This window comes from Babylonia areolata, chromosome 15 (genome assembly GCF_041734735.1).
Source record: "Babylonia areolata isolate BAREFJ2019XMU chromosome 15, ASM4173473v1, whole genome shotgun sequence".
Lineage (NCBI taxonomy): Eukaryota > Metazoa > Mollusca > Gastropoda > Neogastropoda > Buccinidae > Babylonia > Babylonia areolata.
In genome coordinates, this window is record NC_134890.1 from 15273694 (window position 1) to 15285868 (window position 12175).

The 12175-nt window shown below is 42.6% G+C and overlaps 1 protein-coding gene across 1 annotated transcript in view; it reads right to left on the minus strand.

The window, feature by feature from the left end:
• LOC143290119 (uncharacterized) overlaps window positions 1–8968 on the minus strand; it is a 138249-nt gene extending 129281 nt beyond the window's left edge. Inside the window, exon 1 of the mRNA XM_076599406.1 lies at window positions 8446–8968. Within this exon, the coding sequence (XP_076455521.1) occupies window positions 8446–8968 (523 nt within the window). The remainder of the gene's footprint in view (window positions 1–8445) is intronic.
• Between the last annotated feature and the right edge of the window lie 3207 nt (window positions 8969–12175).

The window sequence follows — 12175 nt, forward strand, 5'->3', positions numbered from 1 at the left end:
GAGAGAGAAGGGAGAGACAGACAGACAGACAGACAGACAGAGACAGAGAGAGGCAGAGACAGAAACATAGAGACAGAAACAGAGCGACGGCGAGACAGAGACAGAGAGGCAGAAAGAGAAAGGTGGGGATAATGGGTGTGGTGGGTGGGCAGGGGGGGGGGACTCCTAAGGAGGGGGGGGGGACTCCTAAGGAAGGAGGGGAGGAAGAAGGAAGGGTTGGTGGCGGCGAGAGGTCTCTCTCTCTTTGGCTGGAATCTTCTAATGAATGCGAACCTCTCTCGCCAGAGATTTCTTGGCCAATGAAAGCGACCGACACAAAAGGTAGCCCGGGTGTCTCTCTCCCTCTCTCCTCAGGGTTTCGATCCGATCCACTCCACCTCCCCACCCACCCATCCACCCACCCACACCCACCGCTTCCTCCCCTCACTCCGTCCCTGTTCCCTCTACAACTCACAACTCTGGGCTGCTGCTTTTGCTCCATAGACAGTCGAGTCATGGTTGTCTGTAAGCAGGACTTGTGGAGAGCTTTCTGGGCCGATCAATATTGGGCCTGTGTTTCTCTGGATAGCCGAGGCTTCTTGCTGCCAGGCTCGGATGATGATGACTGGAAGTCGGTGCGGTCTCGGTTTATGCACGCGGTAACCTTAATAAACGATGGGTTTTGTAGATCTGTTGGAACCGATGGTTCGCGCTGTTCCGGTGTTTGACCTTACATAAATCGTTCGGGTCCACCACCACCGCTGCGAGCCTTCTCTGTAATGTTCTGTGTGTGTGTGTGTGTGTGTGTGTGTGTGTGTGTGTGTGTGTGTGTGTGTGTGTGTGCATGCGTGTGTGTGTGTGTGTGTGTGTGTGTGTGTGTGTGTGTATGTTCGTGCTCGCCTGAGCTTTGTGTGCGATTTATAAAACAAACAACAACAAAAAATCCCGAACGTGTGTGTATATACATGTGCATACATGTGATATCGTCTTATTTCTGCCTCTCCGATCTATTCACCACTTCATTTTCCAGAAGGCAACCCCCACCCCTAGCCCCCACTCTTTCAGAATATTTTAACCCGTTCGCAGTCAACGCAATATATTTCACAGCTAGACTGTGCATGTACCCACACAGTCGTATGCAGCATTATGCAAATGCAGTGTATATAATATATGTTTTTTTGAAAGCTTTTAAGGTTTCCAACTTCAAAATGTCCCATTATTATTATCATCATCATCATCATCATCATTATTACTACCAGTATTACTACTACCCACGACTACTACTACTTCTAGTGTTTGAAAACGCTGGCGAAGACGCCAGATGTATACCCCCTCCCCATCTAATATTCATCCATTTTTGCTGGCTAGTTTATTCCTTTTTCGTGGATTTGTATTACTTGCTTGATTTTTTGTTTTGTTTTTTAAACCCCGCCCCCTTTCGTTATTAATCATAAATTTTGATGGAAATCTGGAGATGATGAATTACGTGGATTGATGACTACAGCCGTCGGCAATGTCGGTTGGTTCTTTGCGAGAGTGTGCACCAATATGGTTATGTGTCACGCTGATTAGTTCTGTATATACACCATGCATTTATACATGCAAACATACAAACAATCATACATGCATACATACATACGTACATAAACAAACGAATTAATAAATCGTTGCTCTTTCCAGCAACCACCACCAAACGCCACCCCTTTAGCAAGGTATACAACTATCTCCGCGCACGTCTCTCTTCCATCCTTCCTTCCTTCCTCTCAAGACGAAAATCGATAAGGATCATGAACATCAAGCCCGGATCGGCGTATTGAGCCCTCAACTGCCCAATAAAGTGCATCCACCCAAACCGTCCCATCTGATCCGACTTTTCTCTCTCTCCCTCTTTGATATTCTCTCTCTCTCTTTTCCCCCTCCCTCTCTCTCTTTGTGTCTGTGACTCTGTCTGTCTGTCTCTTTCTCTCTGTATGGTTTCTCTCTCATTCTCTTTCTGTGTCTCCCAGGGTTTGGTGGGGACAAAATGTACATTCACCTTTCTCATTACCCTGGTAATGTAAAATTTCGTTTAGTTTTGTTTAACCCCCTGCAACCCGGCCCCCTCCACTCTCTTTGTCTATGTATCTGCCTCTCTCTCTCTCTCTCTCCTCAGGCTGGGTGGGAAAGAAACAACATACATATATACTACTCTCATTACCTTGGTATTAAAAAAAAAAAAAAATCATTCTTTTGTTTCTCTGTCTCTCATTTTCCCTGCAGCAATACCGCCAACAGATGCAGGTCTGAAGCCAGAAGGGGAGACAGGCGATCGACCATCTCGCTTACAATGGTGCTCTTCGAGCTTGATCGAAAAGAGCCACGCGCAATGCCCCTAGCTGTAAAAAAACAGAAAACGAAGTCCCTAACTGGAGATCCTGTCCATAACCTGGGTGTCAATCTGGGTATCGGTTGTACTGCGTAATAAACGAAAGTTAGAACGATTCCTGACTAGTCTATGGACACATATATAATAACAAACACAGCTGACATAGTTTTTTTTTTCCTCCCTTTTTTTATGACAGTAGTCAAGAACGTGGGATACGTAGCAGAACGGCAGAAGAAATGACAGAAACAGAAGAAGATGGAGAACACCACCATCACCACCAAAAGCAAGAAGAAGCAACAGCGACAGCGTGGCTTAGCTAAAATTAGTTTAGCTTGGCATGGCGCACGCAGAGTTCCACAGATATCTTGCAACTGTGCAGGGTCCGCTACTCTCACCACCACCACAACCTCCATCACCTCCCCCACCACCATGCCTGGTCTGATTACGTCGGCTTGCCAAGCACTTTCTCTTTGATCTCTACCGTCTCCCGCCCCCCCCCCCCCCCCTTTGCCCCCTTCCCCCACCAACCCACACCCACAACCACACTCCCCCGAATCAGTTCAGTCACCCGAGGGTCGAACGATTACTTCCCTGCCCCCACTACCTCCAGTCCAATACCCTTTCTAACCCCATACACATTTTTCTTCGTGTTTTCCTTCTCTCTTGCTTGTTTCCTTTCCTATTATTTCATCATTTTCTTTGTCTCTGTCTCTGTCTCTCTTATCACCACCACCCTCCCCTGCCCCCCCCCCATCACCCACGCCCTCCACCACCACCCTCCTCACCCCGAATCCTTTAATCAGTTTATCTTTGCGGTCGTTTTCATCGAATGCGTCGTTTTCAACAAATAGATCGTTTTTCATCCAACACACACACGTACGCACACGCGCGTTTGTATGTACACACACACACGCGCGCGCGCGCGCGCGTTTTGAAAGAAAAAAAGTGTTTGCTTTATTTTATCATTACTGCCCCAAGCTAATTCCCCTTCCAGGCTCTGTAGAACTAGCTCATCGGTTGTTTTTTTTAGTTTTTTTTTTTAAAGTTAATGGTGGTGGTGCTGAAAATGAGTTTGCATGCATGAATGGTGTTAATGGTCTGTGTGTGTGTGGCGGTTTTGTTTTTTTTTCTTCTCTTTTTATTTCTCTTTCTATTGGTGAAAGTAGCGGTTGTTTTTTTTTTTGTTTTTTTTTTTTTTTTTTTCATTCTTTCTGATGAAGAAAGTGAGGTGAGTGATTAAAACAAAACAAAACAAGGCTGTATCTTTTTTCTTTTTCTTTTTCTCTCCTTTTCTGATGATTAAAGTGTTGTTTTTGTTTTGTGTTGTTGCTGTTGTCGTTTTTTTTTTTTTTTTTTTTTTTTTTAAATTGTCTTTCGTTCTTTCTTTTTTCTTCTTCTTTCTTTCTGGTGATGAAATGGGAGTGCATATATTTTGTTTCTTTCTTTCTTGCTTGCTTGCTTGCTTTCTTTCTTTTCTTCATTCTGATGATGAGAGTGGGGTGTATATTTTTGTTACTATTCTTCACTTTTTCTCTTCTTTTTTTTTTCTGGTAGTAACGGTTGGGTGTGTGTTTTCTTTGCATTTCTTTCTCTTCTTCTTTCTTTCTCATGGTGAAAGTGGTGTATGAAACTTTATTACATTTCCTTTCTTTCTTTCTTTCTGATGATGATGATGATGGTGGTGAAAGTGGGGTGTCTTTATCCGCTTTTCTTTCTTCCTGATCATGAAAGTTGGATGTCTGTTCCTGGTGATGAAAGTGTGGGGTTTGTAACATTATTATTATTATTAACTTTCTTTTTCTTTCTTTCTTTCTTTCTGACAGTGAAAGTGGGGTCTTTCTCGGTGTGTGTTTTGTACTGTATTTGCCTCTCTCTTGTTTTATTTCCTCTTTCTGTTTACGAAAGTGGCGTGTAGCATGTTTTGGCTTTCGTTTTTGTTCTAATGATGAAAGTGGCATGGGTTTTTTTCCGATTTTCCCCCGTTTTCTTCCTTCTTTTCTTTTCTTCTTTCTAATCATGAAAGTGATGTTTTCACCTTTTTTTCCCCCTGATACCTTTCTTTATAATGGTTAAGGTGAGGTATTTTGTTCTATATTTCTTTCTTTCTTTTTACATTCTCTTTGCATTTTCTTTATTATTTCCTCTTATCCTTGATGATGATACGAGAGTTTGTATGTTGTGTTTGTTTCTTGTGTTTTTCTTTTTTGTTTGTTTGTTTGACTTCGGTTGTGAATTAAGTGATGGATTTATTGTGTTTTTCTTTTTTGTTTGTTTGTTTGACTTCGGTTGTGAATTAAGTGATGGAAATATTCCCTCTTTTCTATCGATTTTTCGTTCCTTGTTCTCTGGCTTTCCTTCTCTCTCTCTCTCTCTCTCTCTCTCTCTCTCTCTCTCTCTCTGTGTGTGTGTGTGTGTGTGTGTGTCTCTTCAGATTTAAAAGATAATGCAGTATCCAAACAGGATGCTTTAATCTTCATTTCTGTTTGGCGTGACCCTCGATCCGTTCGTATATTTTTGCAAGAGCTGTAATGTGTCTGGAGTGCATGCATGCATATATCTATCTCTCTCTTTCTCTCTGTGTGTGTGTGTGTGTGTGTGTGTGTGTGTGCCTATCAGAGTGGATTTCGTTTGCAGAGGACAACACTTGTTGCCATGAAATCTTTCTCATTGCACCAAGTGCACACGGGACCTCGGGTTTATCGTCTCCTCCGAAAGACTGTACGCAGGATTCGAACCCAGACCCTCACAACAGACACAGTACTGGCAGACAAGCGTCTTAACCATTCTGCCACCTGTTCCCCCCCCCCAACCCACCCCACCCCACCCCCCGCCCTTCATGAAAGGCTGTGGCCAAATGATGAATGAAAATCATGCGCATTCTCTCTGTGTCTGTCTGTCTCTTTCTTTCTGCTGTTCATCATGTACGCTCTCCGGGACTTTCTTCTTGTTTTCTTTTTTGACTCACTTGTGTAAACAAAGTGAGTCTATGTTTTAACCCGGTGTTCGGTTGTGTGTGTGTGTGTGTGTGTCCGTGTGTCTGTGGTAAACTTTAACATTGACATTTTCTCTGCAAATACTTTGTCAGTTGACACCAAATTTGGCATAAAAATAGGAAAAAATTCAGTTCTTTCCAGTCATCTTGTTTAAAACAATATTGCACCTCCGGGATGGGCACAAAACAAACAAAAAAATAATGAAGCCTAATTATATGCAAACTGCATTTACTGTTGTATTTACTTTATTTTTTTTGTATTCTCTAAACTTGGCACTTTGATCTGATATTCTGACCCAACAACAAGAGGAGTCATTACTATCATTTGTTGTTCAAACAGGAACTTCTTTTGCTAAGCATGGAAGTTTCTTTTTTTTTGCAAACGTTTTGGTGCAGATAGTAAAAAAGGGAAATTACTCTGTAATTAATGCTAGGGGACTTAATTTATCACAAGTGAGTCTTGAAGGCCTTGCCTCTCTTGTTTTTCTTTTCTTTTTGCAAACGTCTCCCTGTGCAATCCTTTGGAGAAGATGGCTAAACTGCCCGACACTGACAACAATAGAACATTATCGCAGGTAGCGGAACTGCCAAATGTACGCTCCAGGATGAGTATACTTGCTGTCAATGTTATTTACTGATTCTATAGCTGTTCATGTGTCCTCTGTGAAGTACCGATCTTTTTTTTTTTCTTTCTTTCTTTTCTTTTCTTTTTTCCCTCTCCATATTTGAGGGTTTGCTGGGTTTTTTTTAAAGTACATTTCCATATGATAATTTGAAGATGGTAAGATTCGGGGTGCGGTTTGACGTCTAAACATTGCCTATTTGTATTATTTCTTTGCTTGCACACACACACACACACACCACACACACACACACACACACACACACACACACACCAAGAAGAAGAAGAAGAAGAAGAAGACGCATCATCCACCCTAGTCGCACAACCAACGGCAGTTTGAAGGATGGACTTTTGATGAGGTGGTCGTGTTTTGACCACTTGATCCGATGTCAGAAAAAAAAGGAGGGGGTGTGGGGGGGGTGTCTGCGGGGGGAGAGGAGACCACCCTCCCTTTAACAGACATATATATGTTTGCTTTTTTGCTTTTTCGGAGAGTGTGTGTGTGTGTGTGTGGGGGGGGGGGGGTCAAGCGATGCGCTGTACGCCTTCACTGGAAGTCCCGTACACTGCTAACATGATATATCTTTGATGATATAATGCCTGTTCTGTACTTTTCGTTGTTCATTTTGCTCTAAAGACCTCTTTAGGCGAGGAAATCGTTAAAATTGTGTTGATAGAAAAAATCCTGTGCACATGTGAATATTGTGAAGTTGAATTCCAAAACCTGGGTGATGCGTTTTTCACTTTTCAAGTGCGATGCCGGGAATGGGGGTGGGTTTGTTAGCGGTGAGGTAGTGTTTGTGGATAACTTGGGTTTTGAACGCGCGAGTACACACAAACACAGACACAGACAGACACACACAAACACACAAAACAACAACAACAACAACAACAACAACACACACACACACACACACACACACACACACACCACGCACACACAGATTTTGTCTGTCTCTCCCTCCAACACCCTCCCCATCCAATTGAATACAACACAATAATAGCAATAACAAGAATGATAACGCCACTACCAAGGAGAGACAGAGACCCACACATACCTTAGGAAGAGAGGCAAAGAACCACACATACTTTACGTAGAGGGACAGATATTCACAAAGAATTTAGGTAGAAGGGGCACAGAGCTATAATGACGTTAGACAAAAGGAGAGAGAACTACGCAGATTTTAGGGAGAGACAGAAACTGTCAGACTAGGGAGAGAGACAGAGAACCACACAGGCTTCAGAGAGAGAGAGAGAGAGAGAGAGAGAGAGAGAGAGAGAGAGTCTGAGCGCGCTGGTTCGAATCACGGCTCAGCCGCCGATATTTTCTCCCCCTCCACTAGACCTTGAGTGGTGGGCTGAACGCTAGTCATTCGGATGAGACGATAAACCGAGGTCCCGTGTGCAGCACGCACTCAGCGCACGTAAAAGAACCCACGGCAACAAAAGGGTTGTTCCTGGCACAAATTATGTAGAAAAATCCACGTCAATAGGACTGAAAAACAAATAAAAACTGCACGCAGGAAAAATACAAAAAAATGGGTGGCGCTGTAGTATAGCGACGCGCTCTCCCTGGGGAGAGCAGCCCGAATTTGACACAGAGAAATCTGTTGTGATAAAAAGAAACACAAAATACAAATAACAAACAAAATACAAAGAGAGAGAGAGAGAGAGAGAGAGAGAGAGAGAGAGAGAGAGAGAGAGAGGGAGCGGGAGAGGGAGAGAGAGAGAGAGAGAGAGAGAGAGAGAGAGAGAGAGAAAGAACCAGACATACTGTAGGTAGAACGACAGAGAAACAGACAGACTTTAGGTAGAGACAGAGAAGCACATAGACTTTAGGTAGAGAGAAGGAGAACCACACAGATTTTAGGGAGATACAGAGAACCACTCAGACTTCAGGAACAGACACAGAGAATTACACAGACCTTAGGGAAAGACAGAGAACCAGACAGACTTTAGGTGGAGAGACAGATATGTGTGCTAGTAGTAGTAGTAGTAGTATAAAACAAAAATAAAACGTTTCTAATACATAAAAAACAACAACTAAAAACACCCTAACACCACCACCACCACCCAGCACCACCACCCAATCACCCAGTAGTAGAAGTAGTAGTTATAATAATAATAATTATCATTATTATTATTATTATTTATTTATTTATACTGCGCCTTTCATTAAAATACAGTAATGCTCAAGACACCTTACATGAGTAAAATACAACAAAATTAAAAAGATCTACACAAAATCACAACCACATGTAAAAAAAAAAAAAAAAAAAAAAAAATCAAAGTTGTACGTAGTTGTATAAAACAAACATAAAACGTTTCTAATACATACAAAACAAGCTCTCTTCAACGAAACAAAATAAAAACAACAACAACTAAAAGCACCCCTAACACCACCACCAACCAACCCCCCACCCCCACCACCCAGAACCCAGCCACCCCCAAAATAAAAACAAAACAAAAAACAACAAAAATCCCCACCTTGCGAAGAAGAGTCTGAAGGGTTGGCGGCGCAGCTGAGGTCCCTGCCAGCCAGGTGGTGCAACCCGGCGGGCGTCATCTCCGGGTAGAACGGCCCGTTGGAGTAGGCCGGAGGGTGCCCGGCCGCCGTCTGGTACACGTCCCCGTAGAGGCTCGGGTGGTAGCTGCGCATGCTGTTGAGGGTGCTCCCTAGCTGGCTGATCTGTCGACAGTTGTTGAAGTAGTCGCCCGCGCCCGCGCCGAACGAGTTGTAGGCGGCCGCCGCCGCCGCGGCTTTCCCGTTGACGGAGAAGGAGGTGCCTAGCTGTAAAGGGTTGGAGTAAGAAGGCATGGAGCAGGAGTGCTGGGGGACCAAGGAGTCGTTCCCGTAGTTGCCCCAGCCGTTCTGACCCGACACGGCCAGCGCCGAGCGGGCCACCGAGTCCTGGACCCCTCCGGGGCTGGGCGGGAGGATGGGGCCCGAGGAAGTGATGGGAGGGTAGAAGGGGAGGCTGGCCGGGTGGAGGAGGCTTCCAGACTCCATACTGCTGCTGCTGTTGCTGCCTCTACTGCTGATGCTGTTGTTGTTGGTGGTGGTGGCGCTGGTTGCTGTTGATGTGTTGCTGGTGGGTGAAGTGTTGTTGTTGTTGTTGTTGTTGTTAGTAGAAGTCGAGAGAAGATGGAGAGATGAGGAATGATGGTTTTCTTGGTGTTGGTGGAGGTTATAGGGGTGGTGGTATTGCTGGTGGTGGTGGTGGTAGTAGTAGCTGGCGTGTTGGGGCTGTGGCTGTCGTAGATACAGGGATGATGACGATGGTGGAGGTGGCAGTGGTGGCGGCAGTAGTGGTGGTGGTGGTGGTGGTGTTGTTGTGGCTGGCGAGAGCTGGAAGGAGGAGGCGGTGATGGTCATGGGACGGGGTCAGTTTGAACGACGAGACCTGGTGGACATGCATACATTATTGTTGTTATTATTCTTTTCATATCATATTATCAAACAATGAACGTTACGTGAAGCAGAGAGAAAGAGAGAAGGACAAGAACGGTATATATATATATATATATATATATATATATATATATATATATATATATATGAGAGAGAGAGAGAGAGAGAGAGAGAGAGAGAGAGAATCAGAGAAAGTGATTCAGAGACAGAGAAAGAGAGAGAGATAGAGAGAGACAGACAGACAGAGAAACCTTAAAAAACACACCCAAAATACACAAGATAAAACAACTGATTTAGAAATAACGTTATAGAAATGAAATTATTTCTGAGGCTCAGTTGTTGTTTTTTTTCAGTCCAAACTTTAATCATAATGAAACATTCAGGACGAACTAGCCATCGCTTCCTTTGATCGGATTGCAATCAAGCACAGTTATATCCCTTGTGAAAGACCTCCTCTCTCTCTCTCTCTCTCTCTCTCTCTCTCTCTCTCTCTCTCTCATATATATATATATATATATATATATATAATATAAAACAAAAACACTTTGAACATTAGAAAGAAAAATGAATACACACTTTCTTTTAATCACTCACCCCACATTATTCATCAGAGAGGAGAAAAACAGCAACAAAAAACGCCACTTTCACCATCAGAAAGAAAGAAAGAAAGAGAGAGAGAGAGAGAAGCACCCATTTGACATCATAAACAAATCTGAACGAAATATCATTACTCCACTTTCAAATTGTTTAACAAATCAAGCCAGGATAATTCTTTCTTTTTTTCGTTTTGTTTTCCTCTCGTTTCTCCGGGCTCCCCCAGCATGTTCACGACGCTTTTATGTTAGCTTGTGGAAATAATTTCAAGAGATAACGTGAGATTTATTTTCCTTCACTTTTACTCAAAGAAGGGTATAGTGGTTGAGGCGTGCTTGTGCTCGGTACAGTCAGGTAATATTTTCCCATTAAGAGCAACAACAACGACAATTATAAAAACAACAACTTAACACTAAGATGATTAAAACGTCGTGAAGGAGCATTACTGGTCAACAACAAATAGAAGTAGTGGTAGTAGTAGAAGGAGTAGTAGTAGTAGTGGAAGGAAGAAGAAGAAGAAGAAGAAGAAGAAGAAAACAGAAAAGGAAGGATTTAACCATTCGGCTGCTGCGCCCGTCAAATAGTTTTAATGAAATGAATATTCTGTATTAAATGTTGATGCAACAAAACGAAAAGGCAACAAACAAATAAAAACATACAGAAAATCATTTAAGCTACATACGTGCAACACACGCGCGTGTGCGCACATGTGTGTGTGTGTGTGTGTGTGTGTGTGTGTGTGTGTGTGTGTGTGTGTGTGTGTGTGTGTGTGTGTGTGTGTGTGTGTGTCATCGCATGTATGTCTGGCTTTATGTATGTCTCTGTGTAGTTTGTGAATGTACGCGTCCAATAGGAACAGAAAAATCCATCTTTGTACATCACCTCCGTATGAATGAGTAATAATGTGTTATTGAACCGTTTATAAGATGTCTTATGTCACTGTACAAAATTGCAAACCCAAAGACTGAATTTTAAATTTAAGTCATCAGCGTGCGATAACGTATACATAACATACGAACAACTGAATGATTACCGGAAGGATAAACAAACAAACAAAAATTCCAATAGTCATTTGATTGAGACGATAAACCGAGGTCCAGTGTGCAGCATGCGCTTAGCAGTGCACGTAAAACAACTCTTGGCAACGAAATAATTGTCCCACGGGAAAAAAAAAAATCAGTAGAAAACCAACTTTTATAGTAAGAAAACAAATGCACTTGCGCACAGAAAAGAACGAAGAACACTGAGATGGGTCACGCTGCACTGTATCGAAGCGCTTTCCCAAGGGGAGTTACCCGAATTTCACACGCTGAGAAAAAAATGAATATAAAAATATTAGTGAAAAAACCAAAAAAACCCAAATAAAACAAAACAAAAACACACACAAAAAACAACAACAACCAACAACAACGAGGGCAGAAATGGCTGGACGTTAATATTATGTTTCGAAGATTTCTGATTCCCCCCCACGCCCCTAACAGATTTGACAGATTAGTATATTATTAATATATTTCATGTGGAGAGATGACAGACCGCCAACAAAGAGTTATATCATGACAATCGATACCATTATTCATTATTGGTGTTAATATTGTATCATAATTAGTAGTAGTAGTAGTAGTAGTAGTAGTAGTAGTAGTAATGGTGGCAGAAGCAGCAGCAGCAGCAGTAGTGGTGGTAGTAGTAGTAGTGGTGGTGGTGGTGGAAGTGGTTGTGGTGGTAGTGTAAACGCGATATATTTGTTTAAAATAAGGACACATGTACAATTATTTAAGTACATATGCGCGCATTCTTTTGAGAGATGGGCAGACAGACAGACAGACAGAGAGCCAAAGTTAAAACAAATGGAGATAAAGAGACTCACAAAATATCTTATTTATTTTTCAACGCTGCGTAAAAAAAACAAACAAACCCAAACGTTTCAGCTAATAAAATGAAAATAAACAAGCAAAAATAAGGAACACAGCGATCGATAACAAGATCTTTACATGTCAAACATCCTGCTTTATGTGGAAATAGCTCCATCCAATCAATTTGTTTATTGCACCCCCACACACCCCGCCACCCCGGCCCCTCCACCCACCCCCCACCCCCCAAAAAAAGAAACAAAGCGACTGAGGCAATCTCTCCGGCTTTGAAATATCGTTCATACGATGTGATGATTAGGTATTATGATACAGATCGCATAATGTGGAGAGAAACGAACAAAAA